The sequence below is a fragment of the Caenorhabditis elegans genome, chromosome IV (genome assembly GCF_000002985.6).
Source record: "Caenorhabditis elegans chromosome IV".
NCBI classification, from domain to species: Eukaryota; Metazoa; Nematoda; class Chromadorea; order Rhabditida; family Rhabditidae; genus Caenorhabditis; species Caenorhabditis elegans.
In genome coordinates this window covers 15,554,739-15,573,144 of record NC_003282.8, presented here as the reverse complement: position 1 = coordinate 15,573,144, position 18,406 = coordinate 15,554,739, and the positions used below count along the sequence as shown (strand labels likewise).

Below are 18,406 nucleotides of genomic sequence, written 5' to 3'. Positions count from 1 at the left end.
GCATTTTTTGCAGGCAGAGCATTGGATTTAAGAAAAAGGCAAATTTTTTTTTTTTTTGCAAAAATTTTTTTTATAACAACTACCTGAAACAAAAGTTTTAATTTTCAACATCAATACCGGCAAGACTGTTTAATTAACTCATTACGATGTTTATGAATTCATTGAAACAGTGAAACATTTTGGAAAAATTTAACTGAATCTCAAATTCCAGCAAAATTCCTTCGGATTTATCATGTTTGTTACAATTTAAAAAATTAACAAAAAAACTAGAGGGTAGATGTTATGTTTAATCCGGCCAACAATCGTTTTTTGGCGGCCACTTCACCCTTCTTTTTGAGTGATGTGTCAATTTGAATAAAAACAAATAAATAGAGGAAATTTAAAAGCAACGGTGTAAAATAAGAACTGTAATAGAAATGAATGACGTCATTCTAGTCAAATCTTTCGGAAAATTGAAGTGACTGGAAATACTCGAAAAAATTCCCCTTTTTCTTAATAAATTAACCAGCTTTTCCCCAATGTTTTATAAATTCCTTGAAACAGTGAAACATTTTTGACACATTCAATTTTATTTTCTGGCAGCATTTCCAATTGTCGGTAGTAATTCAAGTACTCAAACTTGGACATATTAAAATTTAAAAAATGAGTTTTCAAATTATTGCGATTTTTTTACATATTTGAAAAAAAATCTGAAAGTGCCTATTTTTGAGTGAGACTTTTCCAAAAAATGTTGTGGAGATTTATTAAGATATTGAATTTGTATAACTTTATTATTTCTAATTTTTTAAAATTGCTAAATTGCTAAAAATTGCTAAAGAGCGCAAACTACTGAACAACTACTCTCTCATGTAACAATTTGCAAATTTTTATTTACAGTTTCATCATCTATAGATTTTTGAGTGAATTTTGATTTTCCAATTCTTGATTGTCAATTGTTTTCAGTTTAGATGATTAATTTTTGTGGTTTCATTTTTTAAGGTAGGCAGGCACATCTTTTTTGCCTAATTACCTGACCTGCCTACTTCTTGTGTGCCGCAATTAGCGTGAGTTTAAATGTGAATATTCACAAAATCTTGTAATTTTCAAATTTTCAAAAAGGATAGGTTCCAGTGTACATTTAAAGCAAAACAGGGTGTAGGCAGGCAGGCAGGTAGGCAATGTAATTTTGTGCCTGTGAGAACAAATGTTTTTGACCAAGTACGTGAATTTAGAGATCAAGTTTTCGATCGATTTTATTCGGAAACACCACTTCAAAAAAATCACATTTTTTCCCACTTTCAGAAGTTTTGCCAAATTATTTGGAAAGTTTATTAGAACTTCCTAAAGTTTTTCTTTCATAATCCGCAGAGATTTTCCAGTTTTTTAGCTCAATTCTAACAATCATTAATCTATGCTAACAGCATTACTTTTTTGGTAATCATCAATTTTTATGGACTCGGTGAAACAGTATAAGTTTTTTTTTTTAATTGTTATTTTATTTGTTATTGATTGGAAATTGAATTTTTTTGGAAAATAATGTACCATTTTATTCACAAAATTAAATCTATGTTGAAACAGATCTACATAAGTCCGGGATAATTAATGCATTATTTTAGTGATATTTTTAAAACTTACAATTGTTTATTTCTACTCAAGTAAACCAATCTCGTGACATAATATCCCATTAAAAGTTAATGTTTGTATGCCCTTACAGTGAAACAGTATTATTTTTTAAAAAATTCAATGAGGAATTTCCTGCCAAATAATGTTTATTTTTAACTTGTTATTTTATTTGTTATTGATTGGAAATTGAATTTTTTGAAAATAATGTACCATTTTATTCACAAAATTAACTCTATGTTGAAACAGATCTACATAAGTCCGGGATAATTAATGCATTATTTTAATTTAAAAAAAACATAAACCGTCGATTGATAATCCATTAAAAGTTAATGTTTACATCGCCTCGGTGAAACAGTAAAAAAAAAGAAAAATTTAGAACATTCTTCCTACGCCAAATAAATTCTCTCTTCACTGCTTCCAATAGTCACCAGTAATGGGCGGAGCCTGCAGACACAAAATCAATAGCAACGGGTTACGGTAGACGGCGCGAGTGGAAAAAGCATTCGACGCGTCACAATCTCCCCGCTCTTTGTCCCTTACTCACCCTGTCACTTGTCTTCTCTAACCACTCTCTTCACTTTGCATGCGCTCTCCCCATGGCTCTCTCAATTCTACACACTCTCTCGTCACATCTCTAACGTCTATATCTCTTGTCTCTCGTCGTCGGCGTCTCTTACATTGCCCTTCTCCCACTCCTCCTTCTCTTTCCACAACCGCTCGCCCTCCTCCCTTCCTCCCCCTTTTACTCCCCCTTTTCCACCGAATTCTCGGATTTTGTTAGACTGGAATGACGTCAGAGGTTGGTTTTCTTGGGTTGAAATTGAGTTTTTTGAATTCCGCGTAAAATTTTGAATTGAAAAACATTAAAATTCGCCTAAAGTTTTAATGGTTGAAATTTTAAGATTTTTTCCAGAAAAATCATTGAAATTTTTATAATTTTAGGTGTGTACCTTTAGATGGGTTCCAGGTTGATTTTTGAAGAATCTAGAAAGAGTAGAAACATAAATTTAGCGAATTTTTCATTTTCGGTCATGTTTTTAAAATTTTGGATTTTGAACAAGAATTACTGTTTCAACAATATTTCATAACCGAGTTTTGAATAATTGGTCAATTTCGTGAAATTTCAAAGTTTATATCTACTGTTTCACAATTTGTATTAATTATTTTCCAGCATTTATAAATATTTCCATGTAGACTGTATTTTTCAAAACATTTTTCACATTCTCTATTTACTTGGTCAGTTTGAGCTGGTTGAGATGAGCATTTTAGTGAAAAGGCTTTTGAAAAAAAACATAACTGTTTCAAAAATTACATTTGTTAGTTTCTATATTCTAATTTTGTTATGTTAAGAAGTTTTATATTTTCCTGGAAGTTTTCATCTACTTTTTCACATGTTCCATATATTTTGAAGTTTTTTGAACTTTTGTTCCTCCTTGTGTAATCGGTTTTCAATTAGATTTTAGATTTTTCTGTAGTATTTCTATTTCTAAAACTGAAACCTAGAAAAGAAATTTAACACTTTTTGCCAAACTTGTCAAAATAATATTGAGCTAGTGAAACATATACAAGTAGTTGGACTTTCCGCAAAAAATCTGAAATTTCAGGCAAACAGCAAGATATTAAAGCGTTAGTTTCACGTTTGAAACTGGCACTCTGTTTTCAAAATTTACCACTTCAAAAATTTTACGGTTTCAATAATATAACTTATTTAAGACACGTATAAATTGATCAGGCAATAATAAATATTTCAAAATATTTAAAATAAATAATAGTGCTTTAACCTCTTCTCTGTCATATTGGGACTCTGTTTTTAGAGTCTGGAATTTACAAAAAATATTACTGTTTTAATGATGCCAGATATTCATCTTAATTTTAACTATTCTATTCTGAATGAGCTTCAACTAAGTTTTGAAATAATTCCAGTTTTCCACTAGTTCTGCACTAAACACATGTTAGAAATTCGTAATTCTTCAAATATTTTACACTTTGAAATTGTGCTTTTTGTCTATATTCTGGGTTATTCATAAGACCACTAAATGTTTGCAAATTTCATACTTTTTCATAAATCTCATTTAATCTGTGGCAGCAACAACTTTTAATAACTTGTTGAATTTCCGAATTCTGTATTTCCTCAAATTCTAGCAATCTTATACTGTTTTACAATGTTTTATTAGTATTAAATTTTTTGTCTGCACTAATGACTGAGGACTTTATTTAAAAACATTCAATCTCTATTAGTACTGCAACTTGTGAGTACTTTGAATTTTTGTCTAAATAGAATTCAAACTTATTATTTCAAAAAAAAAATCACTGTTCCTCCAATTGGGTTTTCAAGTTATTTGATATTTTGTTATAGTTTAATTCACTTGATTTTCAAAAAGATTGCATATACCTTTTCACATTTTTCATTAATTCTATTCACGTCTGTATTGATAATAATTGCACTGTATTAATTTGTTATTCTCCTGTTTTGTTAAAATTTCCCTAATTTGAACAATTGGATGAAAATTTAATTTTTACTGTTTCAATAAGTTGATATTTGGAAGTGGCTTCTAAGCGACAATATTAAATTAATTTTCTACGGTTTTTCAACACTATTTTTTGTTCAGCTTTGAATGTATCAAAGAGTTGTTCACTGACAAATTACTCCTTACAGTTTCCTAACTTTTTTGATTGATTCAAAGACAATTTGGGCAAATTCTTTCAAAATCTGGAATTGGTAAAGTTATAACTTTCAACTATGTAACATAAATCTGCATTGTTTGCCTCAAAACTTCTACTGTTTCAATAAATTTTCAAGTTAATTTTGAAGTAAAGAACCCCAATAATCTGTCATCTGTTTCAAAAATTTCACAAAAACTAAAGGAAAACTACTTTTCAATTTATTTAATACATTTTTTCAGTAGTTTAATACACTATCTCAACTGCTTCTGATTTTGGAAATTGCATTACAAATAAAAATCTATTTAAATTGAATTTAGAAACTTCGTAAAGAATATGTTTTTAATTTTTAAATGTAACATGAAGCATAAGAAGCAGGAGGATATTTTTTTATAATGAATTGGGCTATGGAATTTTTACTGTTTCACATACTTTTCAAATTCTGTTCAGAATAGGGAGAAACTCACTTTTGAAGAAAAAGTACAAATGTTTCATTTTTTGGCTAATGCAGGCATTCGCTGAACGAATCGGTGAAAATTGAATATTTCGAGCTTTAGAATTAGTTTTGAATTGTTTTCTTAACTTTATGGAACTGCATCATTTTTGGTTATTCTCTGTTTTTGAAACATATAAAAATATTATTTTTTTTCTTCTAAACCACTTGAAGAAAGAGTGGAAGTTAAAACAGTCACTTCTTTATTAGATTTTGTTAACTTTAAAAGTTTAGCGTTTATTCTCCTAATGTAACAATTATATTAATCTTCATAGTATGCACCTGATTTCTGAACAACCTGAAACATAATTTCACACTTTTCCAGTTTTTCAAAGATGTTTTAAAATATTTTGTTTCTACAGCATGTTTACCGAATAACATCGTGTAGGTACATTTTGATAATTTATTACATTACCGAAACAGATGAAAGTTTTGAATTTTTAACGTTTTTCCTTACATAGCGTTTGCGACAGTTTTTTTAAAAATAAAGTACATATTCTGGAGTTCAAGAAATTTGTCCAGGAATTTTGAATTTATTTAATAAATCCCAATTGGCAAGTTATCAGGGTTTGTGTATCATTCGATAGTGTTTTGTTACAGACATTTATTTTTTTCTTCTTGTACATTACGACACATTGAAACCGTGAAAAAGTGTGACCCTATCATAAATGTTTTTTTTTTTAATTTTGTGAAATTTGTCGAACTTCTCGGCTGTGAAATAGTATTCTATATAGTTTTCACAGCGTAACGTTCAAAAATTTACCCTTTAAGAATTCTGCAATGCTGGCTTCATGATATTTATTTATTTTTGCAGCGATCAGAAAAAATCCAAACGAAAAATATTTACTGTTTCACAAAGCAGAAATATCGCTTGTCACAATCTCTGATGTAATGTAGTTATCAATGTTTTTCAGTTTACTATCTAAAAAGTTAGTAATGTAATAATGGAAAACGGATTCCAAACTTGAAAAAACCTAGCTTGCTTTTTAACCAAAAATTTGTAACATATTTATTTTCAGCGCAACTGATTTGTTTCAGTCAGATTTATAGTGGAGAACTAGATTTTAACTGATATCAGGAGGTTATTGAGATATGGTGTAACATGTCCTTAGCACTTTGAAAATCTGGAATTACTAAAAATATTTGTTTTCCAAGTGTATTTTGCAGGCGCATGAAAAAGCAGATTTTTTTAATTTTTAAAAAATTTTAACGGAATGCTGATAATCACGGTTATGAAGTTTTAATTTTAACACAATTTTCATTCCGTAAATTTTATTCGATAGTTTTACAAAATCTGCAGTATTTCCCAAATCAGCAGTTATTTTCGAAATTGTCTTTTTTTTTGTGCTCACCAAAAATGTTAAACTAAGTAAGAGCAACTACATTTCATCAAAAAAAACCATATAAAACTGCAAAAACTTGGAGAAAAATTGTCTGTGTATAAAAAATTGCGGTTTCAGGACCAGTATAGAATATTTCCAAATCATCTCGAGTTTGATTAGAAACTTGGGGCAGCTTAACAGTTAAAATTTAAATTCTATTACTAATTTTACTTGCATGGAAATTGTGAAAACGTATTTCAAGCAATCAATAACTATTCCAAAAGTAGTTTTAAAAAATTACTGTTTCACTATAATATCAAAGAAATAATTTAAATTTGGAGAAAATTGATTTGAAAAGAAATTCACAAATGTTTAAAATTCAACTTATCAGAAGAATAATGTAATTTGATGCGCACTAACATTTAATTTGTATTTTGAGGGCGAAACTACAAGTGCACTGAAATATTTTTATTGTTAGAACATTTAACAATCTAATGAAAAAGCAAAAAACTCGTTTTGACAAATTATGAATTTCAGTTTATAGTTTAAAAACGCAGTTTCTGGGAACCTAATGGTTCAAAATTAGCTAATGCAAATGCAACGAACAATTTTTTGAAAATTAATTGCTTTACAAATTGCAATTGAATATCCCACTAAAACTCTGAAGTTCTGAATTGTATTCATCATCGAAGTAAAACAGCAGAAAATGATTTAATTTCAAATACTTTTAGTGAAACGTTTTTTATAAATAATTACAATTTTATAGGGTCATAGAAGTCTTCAAAATAGTTCAGAGTATTCCATTTTCCTGTTTCTACAAGAATGTTTTTTTTTGGAAAATTCTAGAAATCCACATTTGATTTGAATCGGGAAAAATGTTCTACTTTTCACAACTATAAAGCTCTAACCAAGTATTGTTTCAGCCAATATTTATTGAATCCATATGTGAAAACGCAGAAAAAGTGCAGGTTTTTGCTTTATCCCAGCATATCTACTTCTGAATAATGAAATTTATAAATCAGAATAGAAAGTTTTGAGAAAATTTTGAAAATTGCGGTTTCAGGGTCAGTATTTAATTTTACAAAATTGTTTTAAATTTGATAAGATAATTCTGCCTACTTTATAGTTAGTTATTTTACATCTCACAAATCCACCCCTTTTTCGTTTTGAGACCCAATAATATTTTGACGCGTGTTTCAATTTTAAGACAACTAATGTTTCATTGAACTAGTATAACTACTAATATGCTAATCATAATTTAATGAGTACCAACTTCAATTTTGCATATTACTGAACTCTGATTTTTCTGCTCTACTAGAAAAATAATTCTGAAACAGATCGAAAAGTTATACTGTTTCACTATTTTTCAACTTTGCACAGTATACAGAGTCAATAATGGGTGTTGGTCATTGTTTTCTACTGTTTCAGTAACGGGACAAATTTATGACGTATAAAGTTTCAATAATTATTTTGTCGCAGAGAACAATTTCTAAAAAACGGTCACAACAAAAATTTTTTGAAATTCGAATATTTACATGTTCTCAGTACTACGAGAAATTTTGAAAAATGAGTGATTCTTGACTGACTGGAGTAGTAGATTTTCAATTTAGTTGACAGATCTACTTTGCATTACAATTTTTTCAAAAATTGCGGTTTCAGGATCAGTATTAAAATTTACAAAATGGTTTTGAACTCACTGACTAAAAAATGTAGGAAATTCATTTGATTTTTTATTAATTGTTTAGTCTTCAAATAGTTGGGCCTTGCAAGCCATTCCCTTTTTCGCTTTGAGACCCAACACATTTAGTTTTTGGCGCGAAAACGCTTTGGCTCTGGTTTCAATTCTAGGGCAGCTGGTGGGTAATGTTTCACTGTGCTGTTATATTGTAGGTTGGTAATCATAAATTATTAGGTAGTGAATTTCACTGTACCCCCCTCTCTGCTTGACCTCCATAAAATGCGGTAAATCGAAACTTCACGAAAATATGACGTCATACACATATTTTACAGTTCACATAGAAAAGCGATATTGTGAAATGTGATTGCTGTTTATAAAATCAATGCCCAACTGAATTTATAAAAAATTCGTTTTAAAACACAGTTTGGTGATTTCAAAACGAACGCTAATTTTAAATTGTTGAAAACTTTTGTATTCGACTTGAAACAACTTTTTTTTTTCAAAATGCTGATTTAAGACATTTCCTCTGTGTAAATTATGCAAATAGAAAATCTCAAATATTTTACTGTTTTGCTTAACGGATGAGTATTTTTGAAAAGTAATAGTTTTAGTAAATTCTGTCTGCTGTCTTGATTGAAAGGACTTGAAAATTATTCATAATAAGAAATTGCTGGAAAATCGAATATTATCTTTTATTCTGTTTTTTATATTCAGTCCAGTCAACAAAAAAGCTCCTAAAAATAACTTTATTTTTTAAAATTTGTTTTAGGCTATTGTGAAACTGAAAATACCAGTGTTAAGCGGATTTTGTTTGGAATTAAAATTAAATTTCTTGTTTTAAATACTAAAACTGTTTTTCTCAATCGACTTCCAGTCGACAATTTTTTTTAAAATCATTCATCTGCTTTTTTAAGCTTTTACTCTTTCACCAACTTCACAAATCAAGTTTTTCTACAGATTCAAATGGTGTGAATAACTGTCCGGTTGGTTTGGATCAATGTTTATATAATTTTTTGGTTATGACGTCAGGCAAAGAATCGTAAGTGGGGCTTTCCAAGCCCTGCCCCTTTTCGCTTTGAGACCCAACTATTTGATGTGAGCAAACGCAGATTTTAATTTTAGGACAACAACAATGTTTCATTAAACTAGCATATTGTTTCATGGTCCTTTTCTTTTGTTATTACAATTCTCGACTTAGTCATTTTCTGTTTGACCTCCAAAAAACGCGGTAAATCTACTCTTCACAAAGTTGTGACGTCACCCTCATTATACCAAGGCAATTTGAAAACCCGGTGTGTGAGTTTCTACCATTTTTCGAGATCACGAAGAAAAACGGATAAATTTAGTTTTTTTTTGATTTTCCAAAAATTGCCACATTATTACACTGCTAAGCTCTAATATTTCACAAATCGCACTGAAAAAAATGTGAAAGCTTTTGAAATTTTCTGCTGTTTCACTAACTTTTTATAACACTTTTTCGCAGAATAACATTGATAGGTGTTTGGAACCTATCTGAACTAATTTTTTAATAGCCAAAAAAGGTACTAAGAAGTGAATGCTAATAAGAAACTGTATACCAAGAAAACACTAAGACATAAAACAGCAATGTAAAACGGCAGAAAAATTACAGAAATCTTCGAAAAATATTAAAACTAATGCCATCCAGTGTTAGAAACTGTGACTTTAAAATTTAATTTTAGAGTTTTTTTTTCAATTTCCTGCTAAAAACGGTGGCTATTTTCTCATTTTTCATTTTCTAATCAATATGAAATTGTAAAAGCTTTAGCTAAAACATTTGTTATATCATAACCAAAGTAAAAATTTTCACTGCTTCGTAAACTTTACAAATTCAGCGCAACAGTATCGTTGTTACTAAATTGCTCGATTTCACAAAAATTATCAATTTTTCAACAAAAACAACTCATCAGTCTAGCGGAACAGTAAAAAATTGTCAGTGTTTTGTTTTTTTACCTTCAGGAAAAAAATGTTGTTTCAAGTGGAATATACAATTTTTGAAAAAATTTCAAAAAATTACTAATAAAAATAAAATAGAGTACTGTATATAGTTTGAAGGCTTCTGAAAAAATTGAATGATAGAAAATTCATAAATTTAAATGGGTATTGATTTTTTAAACAAAAAAACACAATTGAATTTCAAAAATTGATTATTTGACTACTTTAAACAACAATTTTCACTAACAAATACATACTGTGTCACAGGTAGTTTATTATAGGTTTTGCAAAGTGTGTATATTTTTCAAGAACAGGCTATCTGAAGTTTCCAGTATCAAAATTTTAACAGTTTTTAAGAAAATAATGTTTCAGTGTTTGAATTTCTTGATTTAAAAAATAATTTCAATACTTTGAGATTTTATTTCGTTTTATAAAACTTCACTACAGAAAACAATACAATTTTATTTTTTTCTGTTATTTACTGTTTCACTGAAAAAATATATTTCAGTTATGTACCCATAAGCTAACGCTAATTGTTCTTTTGAAAAGCTGCCGTTCGGCAAATCGGCAAATTGCCGGTTTGCCGATTTGCCGGAAATTTCCATTTCGGGCAAATTGCCGACTTACCGTTTGCCAAATATCAGATTTGCCGGAAATGTTAAGGGGGATTTTTTATAAGATGGAAACACTCAAAACTGTGTTTTTTAAAAAAATTTCCAGTTTTTTCTACATATTTTCATAGAATATTCTTACTTTTCAAAATAGATGTAGGAACATTCATAAGATGCGTTTAATTTTGCCACTTGAAATTGGTATTCTGAAACTTCTAACAAAAAATAAGAGCAAACCACAATCTGCCAAAAATGTTCGGCAAATTCGACAAATCGCAATTTGCCGATTTGCCGGAAATTTCAATTTTGGCAATTTGCCGATTTGCCGATTTGCCGGAAATTTCAATTTCGGCAATTTGCCAATTTGCCGATTTGCCGGAAAAAATCATTTGCCGCCCACCCCTGATTCGGATTTTTTCAAGTTAGGTTAAAAAATGTGTTTCTAAAATTTTTTAAAACAGCGTCTAAATTATAAAGCGGTTTAATTGTATGGCTAGAATTCAAATTATTGATTGAACCGTCAAATTGATTGTTTCTGCCAAAAACCACTACTCAACAATATTTACTGTTTCACTAAGCTTATATCTTATACGTTTTTGTTATACGTTTTTTTTCACTGTTTCAAATATTTTACAGATTTTAAAAAAATTATTTAGATACTTGTTTATTTCAATACGAGTTGATTTCGTTTTATAAAACTTCATAAAACTCCATAAAACAATACAATTTTTATTATTTCTGATATTTACTGTTTCACTGAAAGAGTATATTTCAGTTTTGTTCCCATAAACTAGTGCCAATTTCTCTATTTGTGAACACTGTAAAAGTTCTGACTTTATCGATTATTGTGAAAAGTGCGTTTCTAAATTTTTCTTTAATAGTGTCTAAATTGTAAAGCGGTTTAATTGTATGGCTAGAATTCAAATTATTGATTGAATCGTCAAATTGATTGTTTCTGCCAAAAACCACTACTCAACAATATTTACTGTTTCACTAAACTTATATCTTATAAGTTTTTGTGCGATGTTTAATGAATCTGGACCCCAAATTTCTAACAAAAAAAATAGTGTCAATATTTAATCTGATCTTAATTAATTTTTCACTGTTTCACCAATTTTATAGATTTAGATTCTGCACAACTTTCTACTGATTAATCGTCTCTCTGTGTCCTGTTTCACTTTGAATAAGTGGGGGACCATAAATGGGTTGTGTGCGCGCGTTCAACCACTCATTGAGCGTTTGTGTGTGTGTGTGTGCGCACACACACACACACAATTAGCACTCACACACACACACACACACACACATTCCCGTTTCTTCCCCCTTTTCTCTTCCTCATCGCGTTTTTTTTTGCAGTTTTGTCTCTCTGTCTGTTTAATTAAAAACCCTTACTTTTTCGTCTTTACCTTGTTCCAAGACTCTCGTCGTCTAACTTTTTTGGATTTCCACTGCTTAAATAACTTAGATGCTTTGGGAGAAATAGTGTGCAAAGTGAAGAGAGTGAGCCAGAGAAAAATACGACAAATGGGAATTGGTTAGGGGTGTTGACATGATAAAACAGTAGGAAATTATCGATTTTTTGTTGTTGCAATGAAAAAAATGTGTTTCGCAATTTGGAGTTTCTTGATTTCAAAATTTCAATAGTCAAACAGTTTTATGGATTTTTTGGATGTTCCTGAACTTTTTAAAATTTGAAATTTTTAGTCAAAATTGTTTCTCTGTTTCAGTACTGTTTCAGTACCTGTTTCAGTAATACATTGATTTTATGGTGAAATTTAAAGAAACCTGAGGATTCAAATTTCTAGAAAATTTCCTACTGTTTCAATATTTTCTCAAATTTAGTACTGAATTTAGCTGTATTTTGTTCGCAAATCTGTCCAGCTTTAGAGATATTGTCCTAAAAAATTTGTTGGGTGAATTTTTAGAGTCTAAACTTTCAGAAATTTTGGATTTTTTTTTTGATTTCGAGTTCAACAAATTTTGAAAGTTTCAAATTTTCTGTGACGTCACGGCATGTGAAAGTGTAACCCTGAGTGAAGGTTTTTAAAAAAAAAATAAACTTATAGACTAATTTTCCAAAAAAAATTTCCTACTGTTTCAATATTGCTTCAAATTTAGTTCTAAAGATGATCCGCACTGGCTTTTTTTTTGTAATGAGATTCAAAAAATTCTGCTGTTTCATAAACTTTTTAAATTGAACTAGCGGGCCCTATGGGGCCCGCTAGTAGAGGTGGGGTTGGGGCGAGTCCGCTAGCTGGCGCGGGTTCTCGGCTTTGCCTCGAACGTGCGATTGGCAATGTTTTGGGTCTCGCACCGCAGGCCTACGGCCTGCGTTGCTTCCTGTACCAGTATAGATTGTTAGGGATATGCAGAAATCTGAAAACAATCAATACTCAATTTCAAAATTTTTCGAAGTCCCTAAACTGGCCAAGTTGTTTCCAATAACAAAAATAACCACATACATTTGTTTACCGTCACTCCTGGGAGAATGGTTTTTGAGTAAGTAGGTCATTATGTGGTTATACAATCACCACATACCCTCGAATATAAGGCTAAGACTTTGGTTTGGATGTACTGAATGTTATGCTATAGTCGACATCTTAGAGGGTTTTATGGTGGGGTGACGATGTGTCGAGTAGAAGAATATCTCCACTATATGACTGATAATTCAAATATGTTGATTTTTGGGAAGAGTTGACTTGAATAATACCACTGGCGGATGAGGGGGAGGAGGGGGCCGGGCAAAGACTTTTCAAACTTTGACGCGTCGTAACTTTGTTCATAGTAGGAATTGAAAAATGAAAACCAAAAACACAAGGGGGAATGCGCAAAATTTCATTGAAAAATCGTCAATTTATGCTTTTTTCGTAACTTTCCGGTTGGATAATGAAAAAACTATTTAGAAAAACGGAATTTATGTTAAAATTTACATTTGTTAATGTAAAATAAAACAAAAATACAAACGTTAAACATGTTTTCAACGCAATTTTCGAAATTCCGGGATTTTTCGAGTCCGATTTTCAAATCATCATAACTCAGTTCAAAATTGATGAAATTGCAAAAACTAAAAATTTTTAACAATCTCAGATATACAGTTACCTTCTGAAAAACATTTTATACTATGACCTCTAAACGTGTGCAAAAAAAGCGACACGACACGCGAAAAAAGTAATTTTTTCGTGTTTCATCGCGAATTTCTTTTAAAAGATAAAATCAAATCAAATAACCATTTAGATAGTAAGATAGAAAAAGCGATTTTCTATTTCCTACAAAAAAGAAAATTAAAAAATGTGCTGGTACAGCAAAGTTAGACACGAAAGTGCACACGCAACTTTTTAAATTTTTTGTGACACTTTGTGCGCAAAAAGTGACGACCCATGCACTTTCCGGATTTAATATAGGAAGAAGGCAGATCATTCAACCTCTGATTGCTTCGATAAATGAAGATATGAGCTGTCATGGTGCAACGTTCACTTGCCGCCTAGGAGGTTGTTTGTTATCTTATCAGAGGAAACTGATAAGAGGTTAGCACTTTGGTTTTTTTCCTATGACTGCGGAAAAGGGCGACCAATAGAAACTTGTGGGAAAAAATCGATAATTTCTGTTTTGGAAGAAAAAGTGTTTACAGTTTCGGCAACTTTTTAAATTTTCTGTTTTTTTTTTTGGAAAACGTAGTACTGAGCTCCTACTACAGTGAAATGTCTAGTTTTCAATCAAAATTACAATTTTTGTTGGTTTCAGAATTTCAAAACTCTTGTTTTTCATTCAAAATTGTTTTAATAAAAAGTTAATTAAATAACTAGACAATTTGTAGCATCTTTTACGTCCTCTCATCTGAAGTCAGCCTTTTTATTCTATGTAGTTATGGGTGCTTTAATTCAAGCAGGTTTAAATTTTCTAAATTTCTTTCAAGTTCTCGACAAAATCGTAAAGTGATTTTGTTGAGAATCTGAGTGATTATTCCAAATATTGAACTGTACAAAAAATACTGAACTTGAAATGAGCAGCCGACATCAGTCGAGGTTTGCTGTAAATCATTACAGAGTATATGTAATAAGGTTACTGGAGTTTCGGTGGAAATGTGTTATTAATTCTGTTCTATGAAACTAATCACGCTTTTTTTAAATTTGGGCATTAAATTCCATAATTTGTAAAAACTAGACTGAAAGAGACCAAACGCACTGTCAAACTTCTCTTCTTTTAGTTAAATAAACTAAAATCCGATCCGAACTAGTTTTAATAAATTCTATGCATATCTACGGCTATCGTGAAACAGTGAAAATAATTAAGTTTTTTTGTTCACTCTTAATTCGTGGTTCACGTATTATTTATAGATCATACAATTTTAAAACATTGATATAAATTCACGTAATCTGTTATGAATAAAAAATTGCCTCTATTTTTTGGCCCAAATAATTCTAAAGCCTGTAGCCAGTTATATATGTTCATTTATTGAGAAGAAAAAAAAATCAATAAATATAATTAGACTCATCCCGCAAGAGAATCGTCTAAGCACAAAACAGAAAAGAAGGAAGTAAATAAAATGGGAGATATGAACAATAAGCACCGGAAGTTATAAACGGGTAATGGAATTGTCAACGAGATTTTCAAAATGAATAGGAGATAAAAAGGTATCACAATTGTTTGTAATGGCATTCCAGAAAGATATGGTATCAGAGAAGAAGTTATTGGATGAAGGATTGTGACATATAATTCTCATAGGACGTCTCGAAGATGTTGAAAGCTTAAAGATTGTTTCTTTTTGGGGAAGGAAAGAGGTACCGCAACAAAATTTGTAAAGGAGAATGAGTTTTGACTTTAATCGGCGGTGCCGGTATATTGCATTTTTGTAGGACTTTTTGAGAGTACCATCGGAGTGGTTTTTCAATAAGAGTTGATAGGGAAGAAGAGGGTTTGGGGGAATATACGGCAGAACCGTATTCGATGAGGGGGAGAATGTAGGTCTTGAATAAATTACAATAGAATTCAGGACATAAGGATTTAAATGATTTTAATAATTGCTTGCAACGTAAAAGGGCTAGAGAAACGATCTTCTTAATGTGGGTTTTGAAGGTAAGTTTAGAATCAGTAAGGGTTCCCAAATCACGGGCTATATTTGATGGGGATATAGGCAAATTATTGATTTTGTAAACAGTTTTAGGGTTTTTTTTACCGAGATGAAGAAGACAGGTCTTTGAGTGGGCAAGTGGGAGCTTATTATTTTCAGACCAGGCTGTAATGAGATCAATTGTTGCTAGAATGAGGGGAGGGGAATGAGAGTAAACCTTGAGATCATCTGCAAATGCAGAGCAGGAGATGGTTGGGGGCAGGCTCAACAGTAGAGAATTTATGAAAATGAGAAAAAGGAAAGGCCCAGATACACTTCCCTGGGGAACACCAGAGGGGATGGGATGAATGTTGGGGTCAATGTGATTGTTAACTTTTACTGAAAATGTTCGGGACGATAAGAAATCGTGGAACCAATTACAAAACAATGGGTTTATGCCAAAATCGTGGAGCTTATGTAAGAGTAGGGAATGGTTTACTTGGTCAAAAGCTTTCATGTAGTCGAAAAATACAATATCGAGAGATTGGTGCTTTTTGAGGCAATATGAATAGTTTGTGGTGGCGAGAACAAGGGAGCTAGTGCAGGAGCGCGATTTAAGGAAGCCATGCTGGTGAGGGCTAAATTGGCGCCCATGCTCAGTTCGAAGTTGGTTACAAACAATTCTTTCCATAACTCTGGCAACAGGATCGGTTAAGCTTATGGGACGATAATTGGCTAGGTTGGTGAGGCATCCTTTTTTGGGAACAGGGACAACAATGGCGTGTTTCCACGAGGAGGGAACGGATGATCGGATGAGGGAATCAGAGAAGATTATAGATAGGGGCAACGCAATGGAGGTGGCACATCTTTTTAGAACAAAATAATTTATGGGGTTGAGGGAGAATCCACAGCGAGGGGGCACTTTCAATAAAGTTTTTTCTATAATATAAGGTGCAAATAAGTCCGATGCAACGATGGGGTTGACTTTGAAAGGGGTGCTTGGTGATGGAGGATCAGAAGTTTTGGTAAAGGGGTTGGCATAATTAGACGAGAAGCTGTTAGCAAATAGAGATGCCTTAACTTGATCGTCAGAAACAGGGGCGCCATTTACAAATAGAGATTGAATTGGGGACTTATTGTTTAACCTACTTTTAATAAATGTTCGGGAAGATTTAGAGCCTAGGTTGGAGGTTAGAGCTCTTTCACGGTTGATGATTTGCCGTTGAGAGAGCTTGGCTAATTTTTTGGTTTTGCGATAAAGGGACTGTAGATAATTGGGGTCAGGTCTAGAACAATTGAGTACGGCGGAAATTTTACTACGAACACGTCGTAGACGGCGAATGGGGTTGATGGCGAAAAAGCGTTTGTTGGAGGGTTTTAGGGGGGTATGCCGTAGAATGAGATCGGAGATTATTTCCACAAATAAATCGTATTTGGATGAAGTAGTGGTACAAGAAGTGAACAATGAGTCCCAATTGAGGGAGGCTATATCTAAGTTAAGGGCTTTAAAATAACATTTGTTGTAATGCAGAAAATGGGGTTGAGGTGGGGTTATGGACGAATTAGAGCTGTGAAAAAGTAGGTCGAGGGATAGTGACAGGTGATCTGAATTCAGATACGGGGGGTCCAGGCGGAGAGAATCAATGATTAGGTCAGGGGAAGAGAGGATAAGATCAAGAATGGTGGAGGAAGTGGTGGAGACTCGAGTGGGTACTTTTACAGGGTGGGCCAAAAGTATGGTAACACGGTTGCAGCTCTATAACTTTACTAGTGGAGAGAGTTATTACATCAATTTGTATAAGTTTTGTTCTCCATAAAATACTGACCAGATGAACGTTTTGAATTTTCAAAATATTCCCATCCGCATCGCTGCAGGCCTTCAGAACTTTTGAGATCACGACCTTAATGGCACGCAAGTCGGCATTCTGCGGAATTTCTACATTTTTCTCGAGGAATCCATCAAGTGTCTTACAAGTTTTTATAGTTCAAAGAATGCTCTTGGTCTAGAGATTCTTTAAAAACAAAAATCCAAATAATTTCTATCACGATATTTCTGTCATGGACTGCGGCAGTAGGTTAAGTCTTGAATGGCATAGTCGCCAGAAAGATGGATGTGAGCGGCGAGTAGCAGTATGCAGAAAAATTCATTTTAGTATTTTTCGAGACGTTTTGACCTGACTTTCCAGAATCTAGCCATCGTGAAACAGTTAAATTATTTATTGTTTTTTGTTCATTCATAATTCGTAAATCACATATTAATCATACAATTTCAAGATATCAATATAAGTTTACGTAAACTGATTTGAATAATAAACAAAAGTCCAGTTTTTAAGGAAAAAAATAGTTATAAAGAAAAAAACAACATTTTGGCCTGACTTTAAAAAAATATTGTCAAAAAAACTGTTTCATATACATTTTATAACAAGTGATGTTTTATTGATTCGTTGAATTCGCGAATGCAAAATAAATGTCGGTTTTCCTTTCTTCGTACCCAGAATTTCCATCAATGGTAAATTACATGACAGAAAGCTTCAAAAGCTTCAAGAAATTTAAAACAAACAAAGAAAATTAAAATTATACACATCCCGGCGGGTCCCACGCAACAAAATACCGTATGTTCCTTTAAGTTTACAGTAACTTATCAATCTTAGATTTTCGGCAATTCTGATTTTCGGCAATCGGCAATTGCCGCGCACCCCTGTGTCAAATTATCTAAAAATAAATAAATAAATTTCCTTTTTTTTCGGAAAATCACGGAGAAAAGGCAACAATCGGGACCCCAACCCATATCAGATTTTTTTTTTCACTGTCTAACTCGCTGTGGGCGTGCCCAGCCGTCCCGCCATCTGCGAGGAAAATATGGTAGCATGCGAAACTCGTAAGATGTCGGCGGCCTTTCCGTGATTTTCCTGTAAAAAAAATCGATAATTTTTCTCCATCTGTTTCATATTGCTTTCTTCTTGAATACTGTCTATAGTTCCCCGATCTTTCAAATTATCGTTCTTTTTCTCAAAACTCTCTTCTTCTCTTCTCTTCCCA

General features: G+C 31.9%; 93 non-coding genes and 1 pseudogene across 94 annotated transcripts; 58 read left to right on the top strand and 36 right to left on the bottom strand.

Annotated features, from left to right (window-relative positions):
• Positions 1 to 104: 104 nt before the first annotated feature.
• 21ur-5788 lies at positions 105 to 125 on the bottom strand. Its single transcript, NR_063385.1, has one exon.
• 21ur-11521 lies at positions 113 to 133 on the bottom strand. Its single transcript, NR_063384.1, has one exon.
• A 341-nt stretch (positions 134 to 474) lies between these two features.
• Positions 475 to 495, bottom strand: 21ur-6146. The gene has a single exon (NR_063383.1).
• 21ur-10748 lies at positions 478 to 498 on the bottom strand. The gene has a single exon (NR_063382.1).
• On the bottom strand, positions 479 to 499 carry 21ur-11483. The gene has a single exon (NR_063381.1).
• A 189-nt stretch (positions 500 to 688) lies between these two features.
• 21ur-10403 lies at positions 689 to 709 on the bottom strand. Its single transcript, NR_063380.1, has one exon.
• 21ur-4306 lies at positions 695 to 715 on the bottom strand. The gene has a single exon (NR_063379.1).
• A 203-nt stretch (positions 716 to 918) lies between these two features.
• 21ur-7084 lies at positions 919 to 939 on the top strand. Its single transcript, NR_063378.1, has one exon.
• 21ur-14939 lies at positions 920 to 940 on the top strand. Its single transcript, NR_063377.1, has one exon.
• Positions 941 to 1,376: 436 nt separating this feature from the next.
• 21ur-12119 lies at positions 1,377 to 1,397 on the bottom strand. Its single transcript, NR_063376.1, has one exon.
• 21ur-1645 lies at positions 1,379 to 1,399 on the bottom strand. Its single transcript, NR_063375.1, has one exon.
• On the bottom strand, positions 1,382 to 1,402 carry 21ur-2361. Its single transcript, NR_063374.1, has one exon.
• A 232-nt stretch (positions 1,403 to 1,634) lies between these two features.
• On the bottom strand, positions 1,635 to 1,655 carry 21ur-944. The gene has a single exon (NR_063373.1).
• 21ur-14492 lies at positions 1,636 to 1,656 on the bottom strand. Its single transcript, NR_063372.1, has one exon.
• On the bottom strand, positions 1,638 to 1,658 carry 21ur-15210. Its single transcript, NR_063371.1, has one exon.
• A 124-nt stretch (positions 1,659 to 1,782) lies between these two features.
• Positions 1,783 to 1,803, bottom strand: 21ur-10547. Its single transcript, NR_063370.1, has one exon.
• Positions 1,804 to 1,889: 86 nt separating this feature from the next.
• Positions 1,890 to 1,910, bottom strand: 21ur-8889. Its single transcript, NR_063369.1, has one exon.
• An 803-nt stretch (positions 1,911 to 2,713) lies between these two features.
• On the top strand, positions 2,714 to 2,734 carry 21ur-10890. The gene has a single exon (NR_063368.1).
• Positions 2,735 to 2,785: 51 nt separating this feature from the next.
• On the top strand, positions 2,786 to 2,806 carry 21ur-14027. The gene has a single exon (NR_063367.1).
• 21ur-1261 lies at positions 2,787 to 2,807 on the top strand. Its single transcript, NR_063366.1, has one exon.
• Positions 2,808 to 2,859: 52 nt separating this feature from the next.
• 21ur-9015 lies at positions 2,860 to 2,880 on the top strand. Its single transcript, NR_063365.1, has one exon.
• Positions 2,881 to 2,943: 63 nt separating this feature from the next.
• On the top strand, positions 2,944 to 2,964 carry 21ur-10433. The gene has a single exon (NR_063364.1).
• Positions 2,965 to 3,029: 65 nt separating this feature from the next.
• On the top strand, positions 3,030 to 3,050 carry 21ur-4225. Its single transcript, NR_063363.1, has one exon.
• A 46-nt stretch (positions 3,051 to 3,096) lies between these two features.
• 21ur-8326 lies at positions 3,097 to 3,117 on the bottom strand. Its single transcript, NR_063362.1, has one exon.
• Positions 3,118 to 3,487: 370 nt separating this feature from the next.
• 21ur-471 lies at positions 3,488 to 3,508 on the top strand. The gene has a single exon (NR_063361.1).
• A 193-nt stretch (positions 3,509 to 3,701) lies between these two features.
• On the top strand, positions 3,702 to 3,722 carry 21ur-1124. The gene has a single exon (NR_063360.1).
• A 78-nt stretch (positions 3,723 to 3,800) lies between these two features.
• Positions 3,801 to 3,821, top strand: 21ur-2728. The gene has a single exon (NR_063359.1).
• A 137-nt stretch (positions 3,822 to 3,958) lies between these two features.
• Positions 3,959 to 3,979, top strand: 21ur-10555. Its single transcript, NR_063358.1, has one exon.
• Positions 3,960 to 3,980, top strand: 21ur-14596. Its single transcript, NR_063357.1, has one exon.
• A 55-nt stretch (positions 3,981 to 4,035) lies between these two features.
• 21ur-15463 lies at positions 4,036 to 4,056 on the top strand. Its single transcript, NR_063356.1, has one exon.
• Positions 4,039 to 4,059, top strand: 21ur-3657. Its single transcript, NR_063355.1, has one exon.
• On the top strand, positions 4,042 to 4,062 carry 21ur-9783. Its single transcript, NR_063354.1, has one exon.
• Positions 4,063 to 4,168: 106 nt separating this feature from the next.
• 21ur-9356 lies at positions 4,169 to 4,189 on the top strand. The gene has a single exon (NR_063353.1).
• A 41-nt stretch (positions 4,190 to 4,230) lies between these two features.
• 21ur-11968 lies at positions 4,231 to 4,251 on the top strand. Its single transcript, NR_063352.1, has one exon.
• 21ur-8857 lies at positions 4,232 to 4,252 on the top strand. The gene has a single exon (NR_063351.1).
• A 175-nt stretch (positions 4,253 to 4,427) lies between these two features.
• Positions 4,428 to 4,448, top strand: 21ur-1070. Its single transcript, NR_063350.1, has one exon.
• A 128-nt stretch (positions 4,449 to 4,576) lies between these two features.
• 21ur-11611 lies at positions 4,577 to 4,597 on the bottom strand. Its single transcript, NR_063349.1, has one exon.
• A 129-nt stretch (positions 4,598 to 4,726) lies between these two features.
• 21ur-10395 lies at positions 4,727 to 4,747 on the top strand. The gene has a single exon (NR_063348.1).
• On the top strand, positions 4,731 to 4,751 carry 21ur-9226. The gene has a single exon (NR_063347.1).
• Positions 4,752 to 4,794: 43 nt separating this feature from the next.
• On the top strand, positions 4,795 to 4,815 carry 21ur-14925. The gene has a single exon (NR_063346.1).
• A 182-nt stretch (positions 4,816 to 4,997) lies between these two features.
• 21ur-3553 lies at positions 4,998 to 5,018 on the bottom strand. The gene has a single exon (NR_063345.1).
• A 91-nt stretch (positions 5,019 to 5,109) lies between these two features.
• On the bottom strand, positions 5,110 to 5,130 carry 21ur-15007. The gene has a single exon (NR_063344.1).
• On the bottom strand, positions 5,113 to 5,133 carry 21ur-1161. The gene has a single exon (NR_063343.1).
• A 515-nt stretch (positions 5,134 to 5,648) lies between these two features.
• 21ur-517 lies at positions 5,649 to 5,669 on the top strand. Its single transcript, NR_063342.1, has one exon.
• A 136-nt stretch (positions 5,670 to 5,805) lies between these two features.
• Positions 5,806 to 5,894, top strand: Y105C5A.1282. The gene has a single exon (NR_101985.1). It is a non-coding gene; the product is annotated as an Unclassified non-coding RNA Y105C5A.1282 (non-coding RNA).
• On the bottom strand, positions 5,866 to 5,886 carry 21ur-10062. Its single transcript, NR_063341.1, has one exon.
• On the bottom strand, positions 5,869 to 5,889 carry 21ur-2472. Its single transcript, NR_063340.1, has one exon.
• A 206-nt stretch (positions 5,895 to 6,100) lies between the features above and the next one.
• 21ur-1145 lies at positions 6,101 to 6,121 on the bottom strand. The gene has a single exon (NR_063339.1).
• Positions 6,122 to 6,254: 133 nt separating this feature from the next.
• 21ur-7416 lies at positions 6,255 to 6,275 on the top strand. Its single transcript, NR_063338.1, has one exon.
• A 148-nt stretch (positions 6,276 to 6,423) lies between these two features.
• Positions 6,424 to 6,444, top strand: 21ur-14230. Its single transcript, NR_063337.1, has one exon.
• 21ur-12263 lies at positions 6,425 to 6,445 on the top strand. Its single transcript, NR_063336.1, has one exon.
• On the top strand, positions 6,428 to 6,448 carry 21ur-10886. The gene has a single exon (NR_063335.1).
• A 66-nt stretch (positions 6,449 to 6,514) lies between these two features.
• On the bottom strand, positions 6,515 to 6,535 carry 21ur-4874. Its single transcript, NR_063334.1, has one exon.
• A 175-nt stretch (positions 6,536 to 6,710) lies between these two features.
• On the bottom strand, positions 6,711 to 6,731 carry 21ur-5283. Its single transcript, NR_063333.1, has one exon.
• Positions 6,732 to 6,748: 17 nt separating this feature from the next.
• Positions 6,749 to 6,769, bottom strand: 21ur-12053. The gene has a single exon (NR_063332.1).
• A 410-nt stretch (positions 6,770 to 7,179) lies between these two features.
• Positions 7,180 to 7,200, top strand: 21ur-6449. The gene has a single exon (NR_063331.1).
• A 140-nt stretch (positions 7,201 to 7,340) lies between these two features.
• 21ur-2212 lies at positions 7,341 to 7,361 on the top strand. Its single transcript, NR_063330.1, has one exon.
• Positions 7,362 to 7,474: 113 nt separating this feature from the next.
• 21ur-12225 lies at positions 7,475 to 7,495 on the top strand. The gene has a single exon (NR_063329.1).
• Positions 7,496 to 7,543: 48 nt separating this feature from the next.
• On the top strand, positions 7,544 to 7,564 carry 21ur-7546. Its single transcript, NR_063328.1, has one exon.
• Positions 7,565 to 7,771: 207 nt separating this feature from the next.
• 21ur-15111 lies at positions 7,772 to 7,792 on the top strand. Its single transcript, NR_063327.1, has one exon.
• 21ur-8226 lies at positions 7,776 to 7,796 on the top strand. The gene has a single exon (NR_063326.1).
• A 188-nt stretch (positions 7,797 to 7,984) lies between these two features.
• On the top strand, positions 7,985 to 8,005 carry 21ur-15219. The gene has a single exon (NR_063325.1).
• 21ur-14539 lies at positions 7,987 to 8,007 on the top strand. The gene has a single exon (NR_063324.1).
• Positions 7,988 to 8,008, top strand: 21ur-3854. The gene has a single exon (NR_063323.1).
• Positions 8,009 to 8,367: 359 nt separating this feature from the next.
• 21ur-6237 lies at positions 8,368 to 8,388 on the top strand. Its single transcript, NR_063322.1, has one exon.
• Positions 8,389 to 8,723: 335 nt separating this feature from the next.
• 21ur-3380 lies at positions 8,724 to 8,744 on the top strand. The gene has a single exon (NR_063321.1).
• A 190-nt stretch (positions 8,745 to 8,934) lies between these two features.
• On the top strand, positions 8,935 to 8,955 carry 21ur-12418. Its single transcript, NR_063320.1, has one exon.
• Positions 8,955 to 8,975, top strand: 21ur-13396. Its single transcript, NR_063319.1, has one exon.
• A 329-nt stretch (positions 8,976 to 9,304) lies between these two features.
• Positions 9,305 to 9,325, bottom strand: 21ur-13989. Its single transcript, NR_063318.1, has one exon.
• A 137-nt stretch (positions 9,326 to 9,462) lies between these two features.
• 21ur-7313 lies at positions 9,463 to 9,483 on the bottom strand. Its single transcript, NR_063317.1, has one exon.
• A 66-nt stretch (positions 9,484 to 9,549) lies between these two features.
• On the bottom strand, positions 9,550 to 9,570 carry 21ur-8337. Its single transcript, NR_063316.1, has one exon.
• A 59-nt stretch (positions 9,571 to 9,629) lies between these two features.
• 21ur-4018 lies at positions 9,630 to 9,650 on the top strand. The gene has a single exon (NR_063315.1).
• On the bottom strand, positions 9,632 to 9,652 carry 21ur-9541. Its single transcript, NR_063314.1, has one exon.
• A 32-nt stretch (positions 9,653 to 9,684) lies between these two features.
• 21ur-11625 lies at positions 9,685 to 9,705 on the top strand. The gene has a single exon (NR_063313.1).
• Positions 9,706 to 10,010: 305 nt separating this feature from the next.
• On the top strand, positions 10,011 to 10,031 carry 21ur-12662. The gene has a single exon (NR_063312.1).
• A 110-nt stretch (positions 10,032 to 10,141) lies between these two features.
• On the bottom strand, positions 10,142 to 10,162 carry 21ur-12156. The gene has a single exon (NR_063311.1).
• Positions 10,163 to 10,984: 822 nt separating this feature from the next.
• 21ur-10610 lies at positions 10,985 to 11,005 on the top strand. Its single transcript, NR_063310.1, has one exon.
• Positions 11,006 to 11,019: 14 nt separating this feature from the next.
• On the bottom strand, positions 11,020 to 11,040 carry 21ur-7955. The gene has a single exon (NR_063309.1).
• Positions 11,041 to 11,114: 74 nt separating this feature from the next.
• On the top strand, positions 11,115 to 11,135 carry 21ur-3185. The gene has a single exon (NR_063308.1).
• A 216-nt stretch (positions 11,136 to 11,351) lies between these two features.
• Positions 11,352 to 11,372, top strand: 21ur-794. Its single transcript, NR_063307.1, has one exon.
• A 95-nt stretch (positions 11,373 to 11,467) lies between these two features.
• On the top strand, positions 11,468 to 11,488 carry 21ur-7423. The gene has a single exon (NR_063306.1).
• Positions 11,489 to 12,179: 691 nt separating this feature from the next.
• Positions 12,180 to 12,200, top strand: 21ur-10205. The gene has a single exon (NR_063305.1).
• Positions 12,181 to 12,201, top strand: 21ur-6721. Its single transcript, NR_063304.1, has one exon.
• 21ur-11966 lies at positions 12,182 to 12,202 on the top strand. The gene has a single exon (NR_063303.1).
• 21ur-2237 lies at positions 12,186 to 12,206 on the top strand. Its single transcript, NR_063302.1, has one exon.
• A 36-nt stretch (positions 12,207 to 12,242) lies between these two features.
• 21ur-13994 lies at positions 12,243 to 12,263 on the bottom strand. The gene has a single exon (NR_063301.1).
• A 194-nt stretch (positions 12,264 to 12,457) lies between these two features.
• 21ur-6279 lies at positions 12,458 to 12,478 on the top strand. Its single transcript, NR_063300.1, has one exon.
• Positions 12,479 to 14,529: 2,051 nt separating this feature from the next.
• On the bottom strand, positions 14,530 to 14,550 carry 21ur-6089. Its single transcript, NR_063299.1, has one exon.
• A 58-nt stretch (positions 14,551 to 14,608) lies between these two features.
• 21ur-13106 lies at positions 14,609 to 14,629 on the bottom strand. The gene has a single exon (NR_063298.1).
• Positions 14,630 to 15,065: 436 nt separating this feature from the next.
• Positions 15,066 to 17,108, bottom strand: Y105C5A.2 (annotated as a pseudogene). The gene has a single exon. A coding segment is annotated over exon 1 (2,043 nt).
• Positions 17,109 to 17,677: 569 nt separating this feature from the next.
• Positions 17,678 to 17,698, top strand: 21ur-2251. Its single transcript, NR_063297.1, has one exon.
• Positions 17,699 to 17,812: 114 nt separating this feature from the next.
• 21ur-5353 lies at positions 17,813 to 17,833 on the top strand. Its single transcript, NR_063296.1, has one exon.
• Positions 17,834 to 17,841: 8 nt separating this feature from the next.
• On the top strand, positions 17,842 to 17,862 carry 21ur-8936. Its single transcript, NR_063295.1, has one exon.
• A 490-nt stretch (positions 17,863 to 18,352) lies between these two features.
• 21ur-7705 lies at positions 18,353 to 18,373 on the top strand. Its single transcript, NR_063294.1, has one exon.
• Positions 18,374 to 18,406: the final 33 nt, after the last annotated feature.